Source organism: Sorex fumeus, unplaced genomic scaffold (genome assembly GCF_029834395.1).
Source record: "Sorex fumeus unplaced genomic scaffold, SorFum_2.1 ptg000029l, whole genome shotgun sequence".
NCBI classification, from domain to species: domain Eukaryota; kingdom Metazoa; phylum Chordata; class Mammalia; order Eulipotyphla; family Soricidae; genus Sorex; species Sorex fumeus.
Genome location: NW_026606086.1, coordinates 3,496,503 through 3,514,787, shown reverse-complemented (window position 1 = coordinate 3,514,787; position 18,285 = coordinate 3,496,503). Strand labels below are relative to the sequence as shown.

General features: G+C 57.9%; 1 protein-coding gene across 1 annotated transcript in view; it reads right to left on the bottom strand.

Moving 5' to 3' along the window:
* LOC130024597 (CAP-Gly domain-containing linker protein 1-like) overlaps window positions 1-18,037 on the bottom strand; it is a 38,520-nt gene extending 20,483 nt beyond the window's left edge. Inside the window, 11 exon segments of the mRNA XM_056115305.1 lie at window positions 5,525-5,740; window positions 5,964-6,029; window positions 7,961-8,770; window positions 8,976-9,120; window positions 10,227-10,330; window positions 10,685-10,704; window positions 10,707-10,881; window positions 14,384-14,606; window positions 15,578-15,702; window positions 16,655-17,196; window positions 17,934-18,037. Of these exon segments, the coding sequence (XP_055971280.1) occupies window positions 5,525-5,740; window positions 5,964-6,029; window positions 7,961-8,770; window positions 8,976-9,120; window positions 10,227-10,330; window positions 10,685-10,704; window positions 10,707-10,881; window positions 14,384-14,606; window positions 15,578-15,702; window positions 16,655-17,196; window positions 17,934-18,018 (2,511 nt within the window). The 5' untranslated portion in view covers window positions 18,019-18,037.
* Window positions 18,038-18,285: the final 248 nt, after the last annotated feature.

The following is an 18,285-nucleotide window of genomic DNA, read 5'->3' as shown; positions in this document are numbered from 1 at the left end:
GTTTGTGAAACAATTTCCATCGTGTTTATTACTCAAAATGTCAATGGATTACGATCTTTCACTGGTGAGACACTTGATAATCTCCAGAGGAAAATACATCAAAAGCATATATACAATTATAGAAGTTCTTATAATCCATGTAGCCCTGATGGTACATTATTTATCACGTTTTACAGAACTAGAAAACATTCAAATGAAGATAAATACATTCAGACTGGATGATCACCTTCTGATGGTTCAGGTCCTTCATTTAATTTTTTCTGATAAGAAAATCCAAAATTATTAATGTTGAATTTCTCATCATACATTCATCTAAAACCACAGTGGAAAAAAAGTAAACTTTGTAAAGACAGTAAATTGGTTATTTCAGGTGTTTCACAAGTAGCTTGCTATCTAATCCAGGAACTGCTGGAGATTTCTGCACAGTGCAGAGAATGAGGTGGCCGGGCCGAAGTTGTTGCTGTCGTAATTGTTGAGGTCGTCCCCGTTCCCTTTGAGAGCCCCCTCGGACATCATCTGCACTTTCATGTTGAGGTCCTGATTCTTTCTTTGGAGGTCCACAATCACGGAATTCAGGAAATCAATCTGTGTTCAAGGAGAGCGTGAGACGGTGAGCCATCTGCGGGAGCCATGGGAGCCCGCCACAGAGGAGGCTGGGCCCCGCTTCCAGTCCCCGCCCCAGGGTTGGAGGCAGCCAGAGCTCCCCTTTCCCTTCCTGAGCGCAAGCTCCCGGGTGCCCAGGGAAGACCCCAGGAGGAGATGCTGGTACCCCTTGGTTCCTCTAAGAGCAGGGAGACAAAGACAGACTCACTTCTTTAAAATGAATGGGGCGGGGGGAAATCCCACTTTACAAAAGTAAGCATGACTGTAGGCACAAACATTCATGTTTCACTTGAAAACTGGCGGGCGAGTTGGGTCTGAGTGATAGCACAGCGGAAAGGTGCTTGCCTCGCACGCAGCCAACCCAGGTTTGATCCCTGGCATCCTATAGGGGCCACCGGAGAGCAGCCAGGAGTGATTCCTGAGTGCAGAGCCAGGAGGAAGCCTGGAGTATCGCCAGGTGTGGCCCCCAAAGAAAGTGTAAATAAAACCAGAAAAACAGACTGATTCTTTTTCTCCCTCAGGGCAAGTTCTGATGGCCAGTCTCTGAGAGTGCCCAGGCCATCCCACACTACAGCCAAGAAACACAGATCTCTCTTCCTCCAGCTGAAAAAAAAAAAAACATGGAAATGTTCAGTTCCCAACAAGCCCATACAGGATCCACCTGCACAGCCCACGTGCAAAGTTCACTTCAGCCCACTGTTAAGTGCAGAAGTGCAGGAAGTGAGGGTGTGCGGGAACTCCTCAGGGCACTGGGACCCAGATGGTCCCCTTCCTCAGAGAGGATTCAAACGATAAAGCGCTGCAAACCCTGGTGGGATGGAAGGGGCGTTGGGGAAGGAGAGACATCAAGGAGGCCCAAAGGCTGACTCCTGCTGCAGGCCAGACCCGAGCCTGGTGATGGTAGGTGCGGGCACTGGACTGCAGCCAAGTGTGCAAACCCCGGAGGACCCCACCCACCTGTCTCCCTTGACAGGAGCAAGAAGCAGGAAGGCAGCCCAGAGGACCAGACTCCCCCAGCTCTGGGCCTAGAGCATGCGCAAAGAGGCTGGAAAAGCCACATGCTGGTGGGCGTTTCCGTTTGCGACTGAACCTTCCTGGCAGGGAAGAAGCCCTCCAAAGTGGTGTTCGACTCTGGCAAAGTGAAGATTTGCCAATTTGATGGGAGCCCGAAGCCCAGGTTCTGGGAGAGCAGCAAGAGGAAGGGCATTGGAGGGCTCTGGCAAGGACATGGCCCATTAACTGAAGGGATGTGTCCTTGTCCATGGGGCCTCTCACTCCTTAAGCATCACCTCTTGTGCTGGGAGCGTGTGGGGGTGGGGTTCCGGCAGCATGTGCGTGGCCCCTGGTTCTCATGGGCGCCAGGGGAGCACAGCCCCTTCTTCCTCAGCTTCCCTCTTTTTGGCTTCTGTTATTTTAATGAACCAATTAATTTGGGGAGGGGGCTTTTTGGGTCACAATCCGGCGTTGCTCAGGAGTGACTCCAGTCTCTGCACTCAGGAATCACTCCTGGCGGTGCTTCGGGGACCATATGGGATGCCGGGGATGGAACCTGGGTTGGCCATGTGCAAGGCCAACACCCTACCTGCTATGCTATTGCTCCGGCATCATTCTCGGATATTTTAAATGGTAGATATTCCCCGACTCTTTTGAAGCATACACGCATATATACATATATACATGTCTGTGTATGTATACATGCTTATCTAGAACCTTTGTGGTAGTCAGTTTGGTTTGTTTGGGGGCCACACCCGGTGGGGTAGGGACTAAACCCTGGCTCTGTGCTCAGGGATCACTCCTGGCTAGGGTGGAACAGCTCAGGCTGTCAGCAGTCACTCGAGCCTAGGAAAGTGGGGCTGTGAGGTCAGAGGGCACTGGCTCACCTACAACTGCACTCAGGAATTACTCCTGGCGGTGCTTAGGGGACCATATGGGATGCCGGGGATTGAACCTGGGAATTCGGTGTGTAAGTCAAACGCCCTCCCCGCTGTGCTATCACTATGGCCCAGGATATGGTTTCTCTCAGGGCTGAGGCCGGGCCTACACAGCCCTGGTCACTACCATCACCCACCTTACTCTGCATCATCGCATTGGTGTTCCTGGTGTCCTCCAGGGAGGCCAGGGCCTGCAGGGACACCTCCCGCTCGGCCAGCAGCTCGGTCTGCTGCGCCTCCAGCAGCGCCTGGTCTTTCAGCAGCCAGTGCAGCTGCCGCTGGAGCTTAGTGGCCTTCTGGCCCAGCAGCTCCTTCTCAGAGCCAAGGCTGTTCAGCTGCTCACGCAGGGCCAACTCCACGCGGGCGGCCTCCTCCTTCTCAGCCGTGAGCTCCTCGATCTCTTGCACCAGCGACTTCTGATCCCGAGCCAGCTCCTCGTAGGAGCACTGCAGCTTCTGGATGATGTTGGCCTTGTCCTTGGCCAGGGATAGGTTCTCCAGAACCAGCTTCTTGACATGCTCCTCCAGCTGGCCCCTCTCCTCCAGGCCCTTCTTGCACTCGGCCATCAGGCTGCTCTTGCTCATCTGCAGCTCCTCCACCAGGGCCTGCAGCCCCAGCTTGGCGACCTGCAGTGCGTCCTTCTCCGCGCCCACCCTCTGGAGCTCCTCCTGCACCGCCCTGCCCTCTTCCAGCACTTTCTCTTTCTCTGCCTCGAGAGCTTCTCGGTCCAGCCGCTCCTGCTGGCAGAGCTTCTCCGCGGCCCACCTGGCCTCGATGACCTTCTCCTTATCCAACCGAATCGCTTGGTTCAACAGCCAGAGCTTCCTCTGCTCTTCCCGCAGCGAAGAGTTTTTGTTCTCCGCTTCTCTGAGTTTCAATTGAAACCACCCTCTCTCGGACTTCAGACAGAGCTTCTCCTTCGCCAGCAATTCATTCTCTGACCTCAGGGCCCTGCGATCCTCTGACATCAGCTCCATCTCTTCTTTGGCCGAGCTTAATAAGCAAGTTAAGGACTGCAGAAACAAAAAGCGGGGAAGAATTGAAACAAGAATGAGATCAAGCAGGCACACGCAAGCCCAGCACTTCATGTGGCCTAAATACCAGAAATGAAAATGGCAGAGTAGTCTTACCTGCACACGCGTGTATACGCGCACGCGCACACACTCACACACACACGCACACACAGACTCAGGATGGAGAGGCTCAAACACAGTTAGCTTCTTAGCGTCAACATAACTACCTGCCTATTTTGTGGATGGGGGCCCCACACCTGCTGGTGTTCGGGTCTCGCTCAGGGTTCTGTGTTAAGGGATCACTGCTGGCAGGGCCGGAGGACCATACAGGATGCTGGGGATCAACCCCGGGTTGGCCGAGTACAAGGCAGCACCCTACCCATTCTACTATCAGCCGATTTGATTTTTGAAATGCCGTCTGAAATGATTCCTGACAGCTCCCCGGAAGGTGTAAGTACAGTTGGATCTTGACATTGGGGCATAAGGTTTTTCCCCCCACTTCAATTCTTCTATTATAAAATCCATCACTCTGTCCTAGAAGGGATGCATTCAAAAACTAGTTTTCAATACAATTCAAAGAACTACAAAAAGTATTTTGTTTTGGAACTTTGTGCAGGAGGGGAAGGGAAGAGCAACCACTGCTTCTCAAACGATTTTCACAGGGACAAACAGAGGCAGGAAATGGACTTAGTCCCAAAAGTTATACACTTTATAGAAAATCCAGACGAATCCACCAAGCTTTGGAGACTGAAGCCAACAGTTTTTGCTTGCCAAACACAGTAACAAGTCTCAAAATGGAGACATTAGTGGGCCCGCTCGAGCCAATCGATGAGCAATGGGAGGGCAGTGTTTGCAGTCATTTGGGAGGGTCCCAGGGGCTCCAGGAGGACTGGCCGCACACGGGTCAGGGTCTCCCTCACCTGCTCTCCCTGCCCGGCAGCAACGGGTTGTGCGTTTTCAGTTCTGAGTCTCAATGCACACCACAGTTGAACCGCCATGTACTTTCCAGAACTTTCTGCAGCAAGGGCTATCTTCTCTGTCCAGCTCAGCAGCCATGAGCCGCAGCAGGCTACTGGCGTGTGCTGGACAGCTGACCGCTGACGGCCATGTTACTGGAATGGGACTGACCTGAGCATGCACACAACGCTGCTGGCCACAGAACTGGGCCGTGCACGTGGTCCAGAGAGGAGACGTAGCCCTGGCTGCGGTGCGTGGTTGAAAGAGGCCGGGCACCAACACACACACAGGCCACGGCCGCCACTCAGCAGCCCTGGTTTCCTCTGATGTAACCCCGCTTCCGTTTTCTTTCCATTGGCTTATAGATATGTATACACACATATACATACAAGCACATATATGTATATGCATACACATTAATATATAAACTATACATGATATAAAGCATGTAAAACTAAAAATGTATCCAAATACGTACATATGTATTCAAATGCACTTGTTGTATGTATATAAAGATGGACACATAGGTACATGTTATGTATGTACACACATATATGTGTGTGTACATTCTTTTCCTTTTTGTTTTGGGGTTCACACCCGGAAGAGGTCACGGCTTCCTCCTGGGTGCTTGGGGGACCATGGGGGATGCTGGGGATCCCCGGTGGGTCACGTGCACAGCAAGTGCCCTCTTGCTGCACTAGTTCCAGCCGCTCTATTTCTCTCCACTGAGCCTCAAACCTTAACATTTCTCTGATACACACTAAAAAATGCCTTTGAGCAATCAAGTGAAAACACGAAGGCCTGAACTTACTGAACAAGCTCAAAACAAAACGGAAAACCCAAGCTGGGGTCCCTGGGCTTCCGCATGATCTGCTGGGCGCCCCGGGAGCAACCCCCTTCCTGCTCTCACAGCCGCCGCCGGGTGGGGGAGGTGTCTGCGGCTGCAGGCCGAGGCCCCCCAACAGAGCCCGACCCCGAGACGGCCGCCATCAGCCGCGCCGCTGCCCTGCGCCCACCCACCTTGGCCTTATCGGCTTGCGACTTCAGCTCAGCCACCTGTCGCAGCAGGCTCCCGTTCTCCGCCTCCGCTGCCTGCAGCTTCTCCTCCGCCTGCAGCAGCAGCTTCTGCAGGGCCTGCGGCGCCTCCTCGTACTGCCCCTGGCTCTCCACGCTGGCCTTGGTGTGCTCGGCCTGCAGAGCCTGGCACTGGCTGCGGCTCACGTCCACCTTCTCCTCCTGCGGGGAGCCAGGGGCCACCGTCAGCAGCCGGCTCCCTGCCCGCTCCCAGCACACACGCACACACACGAGCACACACACACACAGACACAACGCAAACACACAAACATACACACCCGCACACACACGGCCCCTCTGCTCTGCTCACCAGCATGCACACAAAAAACACACATGCACACACACACGCGCGCACACACGGTCCCTCAGCTCGGCCGCTTTCGTTCAAGTTTTCCTGAAGACTACGAAGCGCTAGCCCCTTCCCCTGCAGCTCTTCGGCCAGGCTATCGGCCTACCAGAGTCACAAGGATGGAGTGAATGGACCAAGGAGACAAACAGGAATGGGAAGGGGAAAACAAAACAGAAAACATGTATGAGAAGCCCATGACCCAACACAACCCCGAAGAACAGAGGCGTGAGGTGAGTGTGATTGCCTGAAGCTCGTGAAGCCAAGGCCTTGGCGCCGGCAGTTCTGGTGATGACTGTCTAGTGGTTATTGAAACAGCCCAAACAGAGGCGTTTTCTAGACCTAACTTTGGAGTGGCCAGAAAATAAGAAAGCCTTTGAGAAAGACTGACTTTCCAGGGGCGAGGAGACGGCACAAAGGGCTGGAGTATACACCAGGCCCGAGTAGGAACTGCAGCACCAATGGGGGAAGTAAGCAAGGGAGGAGGGAGGCTAAGCATAGGAAAGAGGGAGGGAGGAAACAGGGAAGAAAGGGAAAGGGAGGGGAGGAAGGGAAGAAAAGGTTATCTTTTTTTTTTTCTCTTTTGTCCTTTTAGGTCACCCTAAGTGCTCAGGAATTTCTCCTTGGCAGTAACCCGGCCAGCTCACTGAGAGTATCTCGCCTGCACGGCAAAGCCTGCCAAGCTCCCCGTGACGTATTCGATATGACAAACACAGTAACAAGTGTCACAATGGAGACGCTACTGGGTCCGCTCGAGCTAATCGATAAACAACGGAAGGACAGTGACAATGACAGTGACCCTATGGGATGACGGAGATCGAACCCACGTGGGCCGCGTGCAAGGCAAATGCCCTTCCCATTGTACTATCATACCGGCCCCCAAGATTTACTTTCTTGTAGTTTCTTTTCTGTGACTTTAAAAGTTTGAGGGGTTTCAATATGAAATTTAAAATGAAGACCCTCTAATCCACTAGACAGCAGTCACCAGAACTTGACGTTTGTTACATCTTGATGCGAACAAGTGGGTCAGCTATCCCCTGCTGTGTCCCAGGAATTGATTCCATTTGTTTCAGCCGGTATTTCTGGAATGCCAGCCAAGGAGTCCTGAGTCCTGAAGGGAACTCCCAGGGATCTCGGGGCCCTTCTGTTATGTCTGTCAGTCCTGTCTACAAAGCCCACAGCCCTTCCATCTTGGCCAACAGAGAAGTTTCTCCAACAAAGTGCCCAGCGCGGGGGGCGCTGGGGGTGAGGGAGCGTCCCTGCCACGACAATCCTATAGGAGGGAAAGGGCATTTCTCGAGGGTCCTTGGTGAGAACTGCAGCTTCCTCGGCTTGGCCCAGATCTCACTGTCTCGTCCTTCCCCAGGGTCAGGGCTACCATGAGAGTCCATGCCCGTGGCCAGCAGAGGGCCATGCGGGAAGGCGGACTTGGCCCAAGCACCCCTTAGAGGCTGAAAGGGATGAAATCTCTGCAGGGCTGGGTGGGGGCTTGTGCTGCAGGGAGGGAGGGGCTGGCAATGAGAAATACCAAGATGGGCCACGTTACCAGCCCTGAGGGAGCTCAGAGGCTCAGAGGCATCGAGCACCAGCTGGGAACTGAGGCGCTCCGGGGAGAGGAGGGCAAAGCCCGTCACACGAGCAGGTGGTCAGCAAGGTCAGGGAAAGACCCTCGCGGCCTGACTCGAGTCCAAGTGTCTGGGCGAACTCGGCGAGTATGCAGCGGGCCCAAGGGGCGGGGGCAGAGTTTGCTCTGGGGGCTCCTATCTTGTTTTCTCACTGGCCTCGTGAAGAATTCTCTGTTTCAGAAAGACCCCAGACGGGCCCGATTAGCCGGGGCCAAGGCTAGCACGGCATCCAGGTGCTGGGAACCAATGACAGCCCCAGAATCGTGCCGACACCTTCTCAGTCCCCTCAGAGGGAACCGCACGGGACGTGACCGGGAGACCTGTCAGCACCAAGCCGGAACACGGCGGCGAGCAGACTGACACACAGCATGCAGGGAGCGAGCGTGGAAGTGGGCGAGGGCGCCCGAGCACCAACCTGCAGCTCTCGGCCCGCTTTGCATTCTCTAACTCCTGAATCTGCCGCTCAGCCACCTGGAGCTGCTGCCTGAGCTTCTCCATTCCCAATTGACCTTCGGAACTGGCCTTCCAGAGCCCATCGAGCTGCAAGAGCTTCTGCTGGGTGGCCTCCAGCTGTGCCGTGGCATTGGCCAGGGCCTGGGCTTGCTGACTACACACGGCCCGCAACCCGTCCAGGTGCTTTACCTTCGTCTCCGCCTCCTGCAGCTTGTTCAGGGCGTCCTCCATCTCCACCAGGTGCTGGTCCTCGATCTGCTCGAGCTTGGCCCGTGCGGCCTCCAGGCTGTTCTTCTGCTCCTGGGCCGTCCTGAACAGCCGCGACCTGAGCGTCTGCAGCTCGGAGGCGTGCGCTGCACGCTCAGCCGCCTGCTGGGCCTTCAGGCTCTCCACCTCCTGCTGGTACTCGAACTGTAGCCTCTCGATCTGCATCTTGAGCTCGGCCAGCTCGGCCGCCTCGGCGCCCACGACCTGGCTCACGGATGCCTTCGGCTCGCCCATGGCCTGTTGGTGCGGGGCGATGGCCGTCTCCAGCTTGGACTTCCTCAGGGCGATCACGTCCGCGTTCTCCTTGTTGGCATGGTCTAGCTTGGTCCTCAGGCACTCGTTCTCCTTGGCGAGCTTCTCAGAGGCCGCCTGCAGGGACTTCACCTCCTTCTGGTGGGAAAACAAAATTTCCATGAACTTAAAACAGGAAGGAAAAGAAGCAGAAATAGAAATTTTTCTTTTCCAAACTGACTCTTTGCTTCTTCTTGTTTTAAGGAAAAGCTTCCCAAAAATGGGGTTCTAAAGGATTTGATTTGTGCTGCTCGACTGAAAATCAAAGCTGAGGCAAAGGCATAGACCCGACTGTCAGAACGAGAGAAAAACGCTCATCAAGAGCAGCCTCCAGCCCCAAGGAGCAGAGATGTGTCAGCCGGGCCCTGCCAGGTGCATGACCCCAGGTATCCCTGTCTGATTCGGAGTCTCAAGCAGAAGTGGTCCCGGCGGGGTCGGCCAGGCCGCCCCGCATCCTTGCCTGCACCCTGCAAGCCTCCGGGACCTGCCCGGGCTTTACCTCCAGGTCGCCTTTGGTGATGGACTCCTCCTCGACTCGGAACTGGAGGTCTTCCACTTTCCTGTGGGGGAGAGGGAGACGTTGTGAGGGGCGTCACTGCTGCCCCCCATGAGGGCCACCATCTTGTAGGTGCGCCTGACCCAGCCCCCGGCTCCACACACAGGAGGGCTGAGAGAGTCGGGGAGGGCCAGAGCGAGAGTACAGCAGGCAGGGCGTTTGTCTTGCACGTGGCCGACCCGGGTTCAATTCCCAGCATACCACTATGGACCCCGGAGCAATGCCTGGAGTAATTCCTGAGTGCCGAGGCAGGAGTAACCCCTGAGCATCGCTGGGTTGACCCAAAAAGAAAAAAAAGAAAGTCAGCGAGTCCCCTCACCTTCGAGCACTGGGTGGGACCCGCAGGCTACAGGAGGAAGCTAAGCCGAGCCAACGCCAGGTGCAGTGTCATATCAACCCATTCTGCCTCGCAGCTAACAGAGGTGGTTAAAAACTGACCCGCGGTGCCTGCCAGTCCCTCCCAGCCAGCGCCTGTCTCCACATTGGGACAACAACTGAGCCCCTGGGGGAGAAGCAGCCAATGACTCGGGGGCGGGGGGCGGGGGGGAGGGGCTCCCAGTGACTGTCGAGTCAGCATGTGGAGCTGAGGGGCTGAGCCAGGCACTGGCAGTGCCCCTGGGCACCACACTGCCGGGAGCCCATCTGAAAAGGCAGTCTCGGCCAGCACCCCGTGTCCATCTGTCTGCAGCCAGGCCTCAGCCCCGCGTCCGTCTGTCTGCAGCCTGGCCTGAGCCCCATGTCTGTCTGTCTACACCCCGGCCTGAGCACCACGTCCGTCTGTCTGCAGCCTAGCCTGAGCCCTATCTGTCTGCTGTCGTGCCCCATGAGTACTGTGGGTTTCCTCCCGCCTGGGACTTAACCACAGGGACTCCCACAGGGCCCCACTGGGTTAGGACAGTTCCTTGCCACCCAGCACAGGCCTCCTGAATACCAGGCCAGGTGGACACAGCAGGGAGGGCCGGGGGTGGCTGGGCTCCAATGAGCTCCCCCCCAGCCCTCCCGGTGAGGCCGCGCTCAGAACTGGGCACCCGTTGGTTTCTGGTTCTCACAACCCTGGAAGGCCAGGAGTGCCCCACCAGAGGGAGCCCCCAGCTCCGGGCACGGCCTCACCTCTTCTCCTCCTCCAGCTGGTTCAGCAGCTCCACCTTCTCCCAGTCGGTCGCTTCCAGCATGGCCCGCAGCTCGTCGTTCTTGGCCTCCAGCTCCAGGATGTGCTGTAGAGGCAACGGCGCGTGAGTGGCCTCGCCCGCCCCCAACAGCCCTCTGTGGGCTGGCATCGCCACCTGTCACCACTGCAAGCTGAATGCATCTCCCACCTAAGCTACGGCATTTCTGGAAGGCCAGAGGGGAACCACACCACAAAAGCACCGGCGCGGACAACTCGGCACTCCCTAAACCCCCAGAGGGCGAGCAGAAGGCGCATGCGATCAAACCACGCGCCGGACGCCACCGCAACGACGGCAGACGGGGACCCACGGCCTCTGCCTGCACCGCCTGCACCAAGCTCGCGCCCAGCCTCTATCGCAGGCGTCTCTCGGCCCCGGCACTGCCGTCTGCACAGACGTCACCTGGTCATGCCCGTTCCGGCCAGGGCCAGCTCCTGCTCTATCTCCCCCATGTGGCTCGTGGCCTTGGCCACCTCCGCCCGCTCTAGGTCCCGCTCGGCCAGCAGCTTCTCAATGTGCTGCTGCTTCTCCTTCAGCGCCTCCTGGAGGGCGGTGGTGCCAGAGATCTTGTGGGCGTAGCGGGAGGAGGTTTCCGGCAACTGCAAAGGAAAAAGAGACGTGAAGGGGATGGGGCCGGCCGACACGGGCATGCTCGCGGTGATCCTCGGCAAAGCACATGGAGCAGTGCTGCATCCTTGCATATGGGCCAGCGACTCTCAGCAGAAACGTCATGAAACCTTCCCGAAGATCCTTGGACGGGACCTGGGCTCCACTGACCTCGGGCCTCGTGGGAATCCAGAGACTCTTCTGCAGAGCCGGAGGCAGCCCCCTCCACAGCCCGCTCTGGCCTGAGCTTCCTTAAGGATGAGCCCTTGGCTTGAGCTTGAGGCCAGCTCCAGCATCTTCAGCCTTGCAGGTCCGTCAGGGTCTCCCTGGGAAGCCTGTCCCTTCTCTCTTCCTCTTCCTTCCAGCTCACCTCGCTCTCCCGGGCACCCGCCCCATGCCTGAATAGCAGTAACCAGAGACTCTTGTCTCTGGGAATGGCCCCGTGCCCCCGGAGGTCACTGGGTGTGACCCTATAAAAGACCCCTGTGCCATCTGCCTTCGAAAATGGGAGATGAGAGGCTAGAATGATAAAGTTGGGGGAAAGGCGCTGGCCTTGCACGCCGCTGACCCGAGCTGGATAACAGGTACCCACCCCATAGGGTCCCGAGCCCACCAGGAGTGACTCCTGAGTGCAGAGTCCAGAGTAAGTCCTGAGTATTGCTGGGGCATGGCCAAAGTCCAGGGAAAAAAAGGAAAAAGTGGTTCGAATGTGTGAGGGCTCACGCCCAGCGAGCAGGACAGCAAGGGCAGCTCAGGGAAAGACCAAGCACAAAGGGAAGGAGAGAAGAGGCAAAGACAGTGAGGAGGGGAGGGGAGTGGGCTGAAGGGCTGCGGGGACCGGGGGTCCTGTCCGTTCTATCCTGGGCTCGTGGTCGCTCATGGTCGCTCTGCAGACCCAGATCCCTCTCTGCACAACGGCCCCTGCAGGAGGGGACAAGGCGGGACCTGATCTTCATTCTTCGGGCACATGGTGGCGGGGGCTGCAGCGGCGATGGCCAGGACTTCCGCTCCTTCTGCCCGGCCATCCCTGTTCCATCGCCCTGCTGCGGTCCAGCCGCAGGTTCTCTTGCCGCTTCCCCGCATCATCTGAGCTGCTGCCAAACGCCTCCTGACCGACGGGCCCAGCAGGGCCCAGGCTGTCCACTGCTGCTTTGCCTGCTGGGAGCTCTCGAGCCACCTGGTTCTGTCCGGAGAGCGGGATCATCCTTGCCTGTGCATAAGGACCTGGCCGTGATTTCCCGATACACTTAAAGTATATCTGGTCCGATTAAATGCCCTCCCCAGGGCCAAAGAGTCTGTTGGGGGGGTGGGGGAAGGTGCTTGCAGAGGTTCAAGATCCAGCACCATCAGGAGTGACCCCACCCCCCAAGCAGAGAGCCAGGAATAAGCCCTGAGCACCCCTGGGTGTGGCCCCAAAACCAAATAATAACTAAAATTTCTAGGAGCACACGAGCTCTCGGGCCAGCCATGTGCAGTGCTCTCGGGAACTGCAGTCAACTCGGATTTCAAGGGGTGGCTGGGAAGAGCTTGCCAGCCTTGGGGTTCTAACACCAAGACCCGGGCTCAACCCCCCCTCCACCGGGAGCAGCCGCCAAGCACCATGCCTGGAGTCCCTGAGCACTGCCAGGTGAACCCCAAAGAGCAAAAATAAAAACTAGGAAAGGCGGGCGGCGGTGTTCCCTGAGCCTCCTGGCCTGAGCGGGTGGGGCAGGCCAGACGCACGCGCTTCCTGGGCCCGAGACAGCTCCCTGAGGAAACCAGCACAGGAGCGATGGGCTTCTTTCAGCCAACTATGGAGACGAGACTGTGAGGTTCAGGCGCCGGAGCAGGGAGAAAGCAGCACCCCTAGCATGGGGGGAGGCACGTGCTGAGGTGCTGGGCAACGTCGGGGCCATGAGCTGAACTCAGGATGCTGATGCCAAAGCCTCTGCCCTGCGCGTGGTTTGTGAGGCCCCAGGCTCGATCCCAGCAAGGCCAGGCCTTCTGTGGGAGCCTGGTACCTCAGAAGAGCAACTCAGCCAACAGACGAACAGGGAGGCCTCCACAGGGCACGCATGGACCCGTGTACATGTATGTATGCGTGCATGTATTTTCCGGTGGGCATATCTACACGCACCTGTGTGCATGCGCGCGTTGTGTTTATGCATGTATGTGCCTGTGTGTGTATACCCATAAGCCTGTGTATATACGGTATGCACTACGTGTACATGTATGAGTGACTGTGTGTATGAACGCTTGTGTGTGCACTTATGGAATTATGTTGTCGAGGTATACTTCCGTGAAGTCACACAGAATCTTTCTATATTCCTGTCATAGACGCCAACGGTGATGTTCAGTTTAGGAGTGAGCTCCACCCTGCATAAAGATATGCAAGGCAGGGGCCAAAGAGCTGGAGAGCGAAGCCCCAGCGCTGTCCAGGCTCAATCCCGGAGGCCCGCCAGGAATAATCCCGAGCACAGAGGTGGGAGAAAGCCCTGAGCTCTGCCAAGTGTGACCCCAAAACAGAACAAAACAAGATAGCGGGGGGAGGCTGGAGATACGTCTCAGGCGTAGGGCTCTTGCTTGGAGGTGGGAGGCCCCGGCACAACCCCAGCACTGCAAACGGCCCCTCGAAGCACTATAGGGTGTGGTCCACAGTCAAGCAGAAAAACAAAACCAAATTCCACAAATGGGCTGGCTCGCGAGGGAAGGAGAGGGGCTTCTGAGTCTGCTCCCCTCCTAAATGGTGAGGCGAAGGGAAGGAGGAGTCGGACGTGAGGATGTAGGTGGGGCAGGGAAACCTGGTGGTGTTCGAGCAAGACAAGACTGGCCCTAGGCCTGTGCCCACGGCGCGTGGCCTCCTGGCTCCCGTTCCCATGTCATCTGTTTTGTATTTTCCGTTGCACACACACTCACTCCCTCCTCTTCCGCATCGAGGGTCAATGCACAGAGCAGAGGCGGCGGCAGGAAGCGCAGCCCCCAGCAAAGCCAACCCCCCGGGACACCCTCTCCATTGTCGGCCCATTTTCCTGTGGACAATATCTCAGGAACCCTTGCATATTCGGACACACTTTAGTGTTTATGACTCAGATAGACGTGAGAGGAGAAGCCACGAGGCCCCAGCTTTGACTTGTGGCCCCGCAATGGACAGAAGTCCAGGCCACTCTGCATGTCGGACAGGGGTGCAGAGGGACAGGAGGGAGCAGGGAGAGACGGAGAGAGCAAAGAAGCAAGACGAAGTGCCAAGCATTCCCCAGAGTTTCTGGGCCCTGCTCTGACCCTCAGGAGCCCCCTTCCGCTACCCCACTTCATCCCTAAGGCGGCCTGAGACAAGAGAGGAACCCTGAGCACCCAAGGAAAGGCCCTTCCCTGCTCCTGTCACCGGTGGTGGCTGGGAAACCAATTGCCTGCCACCCGGAGCTGCTCAGCCCACGTGCTCCTGCTCCGCCTCTCGCCCCTGGGGCTGTGGGAGTCTGTGGGGGCCCGAGCACCCCGCAGTGGTGGGGGGCTGCTTACTAGTCCCGTGCGGCTAGGCCTGCTGCTCACGGATGAGGCCCCGGAGCTGACGGAGCTGAGCGAGGAGGCCGAAGGGCTGCGCTTCAGGCTGGCGGGGGTGGTGGCCATCACATGCCTCACGGTGGCCACCTTGCCCTTGGCCGGCGTGGTGGACGGGAAGCCAATCTTGGTGACTTTGTGAATGGGAGCAAACAAGCCATACTTGGGCTGACACTGGAAGTACCTGCGGACAACGAGGAGGGGGGGACAAAAACACCTTCGGCAAGAGACACAAGCGCCGACCCAGAAGTCCACTGAGTCCCACAGTCTCACACCCCCACAAACAAACACGCTCCCACAGCCCCACATGCCCACACACTCACACCCCGACAAACACACTCACACACGCACCCCAAACAACACTCCCACACTCTCACACTCCCACCCCAACAAACACACTCACACTCACACCCCAACCAACACTCCCACACTTCCACACTCTCACAGCCCAACAAACACACTCACACCCCAACCAACAGTCCCATACTCTCACACTCCCACCCCATCAAACACACACACTCACACCCCAACAAACACTCCCACATGTCCACAGCCCCACACTCACACACACTCATTCCCCAGAAACACTCATACTCACACCCAAACAAACACACACTCACACTCGCACCCCACCGACACTCCCACACCCACACACTCACACCCCAACCAATACTCCCACACACCCACAGCCCCACAGTCACACACACGCACACCCCAACCAACACTTGCACGCTCTCAAACCAACACTGACACGCTCTCATTCCCCCACAAACACGCTCACACCCCCACCAACACTCTCATGCCCACGCCCCCACCAACACTCTCACAGCCCCACACTCACACGCTCACATACACACTCCCTCATACATTCACACCAACACTCGCTCGCATGCCGCCCACCACCACCACGCAAACCAAGGGCGATTCCAAGCAGCCTCCCCGGCATCTGAAGGGCGACAGCAGGCCCGGGGGTTCCTGCGGCCCGAGCACAGCTGCATGTGGGAGCCCTAGTCTGTCCCCACATCCCTGCAGGGTCCCCGAGTGCCACCGGAAGTGGCCCCGCCTAAGAACCAAGTGAAGTGGCCTGCAGTCCCCTCAGCGCCTCCCGGGCACCGTGCATTGCCCCAGGCTGTCTGGGGGGGCAGAGGGACCCACCTCGTTCCGGCCACAGCACCATCATTCTTGCCCAGTGGCTTGTCCAGCTCTACGCCGCACCAATCCCCCTTGCCGAAGTCCGTCTCCCCGAGGAAGCGCACCACACCGGCCTCCATGCCTCCCACCTGCCGGAGGGATGGAGGGACGTGGGTCAGGCACCCTGGACTGCGCACAGCGCCCCACCCCCGCAAACGAACATTCTGGCTTCAGAGTTGGGATTTCCTGAAGAAACCCCAAAGGTCAAAGTGCCATTTCCCCCCGCAACCCCTACAGGGTGAGCAGACGCTGCTGCTCAGTGTCCATGCAAGGCAGCGGCATTCACACCCACTCGCTGTCACCGGTGGCCTGGCTGACCACACCCCCGGGAATCTCTGACCCAGGCCAGCCACCTGGTGTGGCGAGGGGGTCGCTGCCCTGTGGGTGTGGGAGCGGAACAGTGGCAACCCCACCGCTGGAAAACAATTAAGCCAGAAACCAGCTAAAGGAAAATGACTGTTCTCGTATCTTAGCAGAGTTCGATCTTCCAGTTCTCCTTCACTATGCCTTGGCTTGACGCTGGGGTCCCGGGACACAGAGCAAAACAGAATCACAGCGCAGGACACTGACGGGAATGCTGACAAACAGGGCTGTAGCACCGGGGGAAGGGCACTGGCTTTGTGTGCGACCACCCTGTGACGCCCCAAGCAAAAATATCGGAAACCAGAGAAATAGAACCGATTTCCAACTTTGTTCATTGGTTTGTTTTTGAGTCACAGTCAGAGTGCTCGGGGCTTACTCTTGGCTTGGTGCTCAGGGATCACTCCGGGATGTGCTTGGGGGACAGTACATGGGACCAAGACTTAAACCCCGGGTCAGAGGCGTGCCAAGCATGACCCCTCCCCACGGCATGACCCCTCCACCCTGTTTTGGCTAAACTGGTAAAACTGGCAGCATCCCCGCACGCATCCATCATGCTGGAAACTGCAGGACCAGGCATCCCGGCTGCTCGTGCTTCCACCCAAACCGCGAGTCTGGAGGAGCTGATGGACCAGACAGGCGAATGGACAGCCACCTGCGACCGCGGCCCTCGGCACTCACCAGCACCCGGTCCCCGAGCTTCAGCTCCCGCTCGGCTTTCTTGAGGGAGCCGGCCTCAGAAAGGTTGGAGATGGATTCGCTGGCCATCCTGGTCAGGCTGCTGATGTGAGGGGTGGCCGGTGATTCCTTCGCGGGGGCCTGGGGCACCTTCTGGGTGCCGGCAGGGACCGGGAAGGCCGACAGGGGCGGTGTGACCCAGGCGGCAGGCGCTGTCTGCTGGTCGTTGGTCTCATCGTGGGCCTGTAAGCTCCTACTCAGATTGGACGGCCGGGTGAAGATGCCCTTCAGCGGCTTGCACTGGAAGTAGCGCACACCCGCCACCGAGCCGTCGTTCTTGCCGATGGGCTCGTCCAAGACAATCCCGGCCCACTGACCAGGGGCAAACTGGGTCTCCCCGAGGAACTGAATGAATCCAGGCTTGTTCCCGTTCACCCAGACTCGTTCCCCGACCTGGAAGTCGCCCACAAACTCCTCCTGCATCTCCGAGGAGGGGGCGCTGGGGGTTTTCTCCCCAGGCACGGTCTTCTCAACGGGAGCAGCCGCTGGAACAACAGAAAGGGTCAGAAGGGTCAGAAGGGACAGGAAGGCCCTGTGCAGGTCCAGTTAAAGTGTGGTTGGGGGGAGGGACACCCAGCAGTGCTCGTGGCTACTCCCAGCCAATGACGGGGGCTGCTTGTGGCGAAGCCTGGCCGGGCCAGCCGTGAAGCGGACGTGCTCACATACCGCAGCATCCCAGGCCGCAGTCATACTTTGGGCAGCTCAGGGGAAATCTTTGGACACACCCCGTGATGCTACAGACCAAGCCAGGTGAAAGCTCGAACCCAGTGTCTTATTTCTGCTGTGTCCACTGGCCCATCTTCTTTTTCTTTTTTTGGGGGGGAGCACCCCAGCCAGTGCTCAGGGCCTATTTCTGGTTCTCCGCTCAGGGTCCCTCATGGTGAGGTTGAGGGTAGAGAGTCACATGGGGTGCCAGTTGCCATCCCCACTGTACTGTGGCTTTGGCCGGCAATGAGGCCCTCTAGTCCAGGTGAGTCCACCTCCCTAAGCCTGTCCCCAAGCCCGGGCAAGGGAGCTAGCAGTTAGGAGGGAGCGTGTTGGTCGCCTCAGCTGTCACCGGTTGCCATGACACTAAACTCACAGAACGTGACACTCGTGTGTGAGAGCTGTGCCCAGAGCCACGAACGTGTCTACAGCTCAGGGAGCCCTTCCCGGGCGAGGACTCGGGATGGGGTTCCCGGGTGGGAATGAGTCTCCCCTGGCCTGGTCTGAGCGCACTTACCGGCCGAGGGTGCCTTCAGGGCCCAGCTCCCATGCTTGAGGATCTTGGTGGGGGCCTTCAGCCCGCTGGGCCTCAGCAGACTCATGGTCAGGCGGTCAGACGCTGCCGCGGCCACTACCAGGCCCCGACCATCGAGCCCACTGTGGGGCCTTCTGAGGCACACTCGTTCTCAGGACTAAATCTCTGAAGAGCAGAGGAGAGAGTCTGTCTCAGGGGAGCGACCACAGCAGCTTCCGGAGCCCAGAGAGCTGCCAGTCTGGCACTCACCACCCCGAGTGTGACCCCCAGCCTCCCGCACAGCCCCCTGGGCCCACCAAGTGTCATTCCTGCGCAAAAACTCAATCCAAAACAG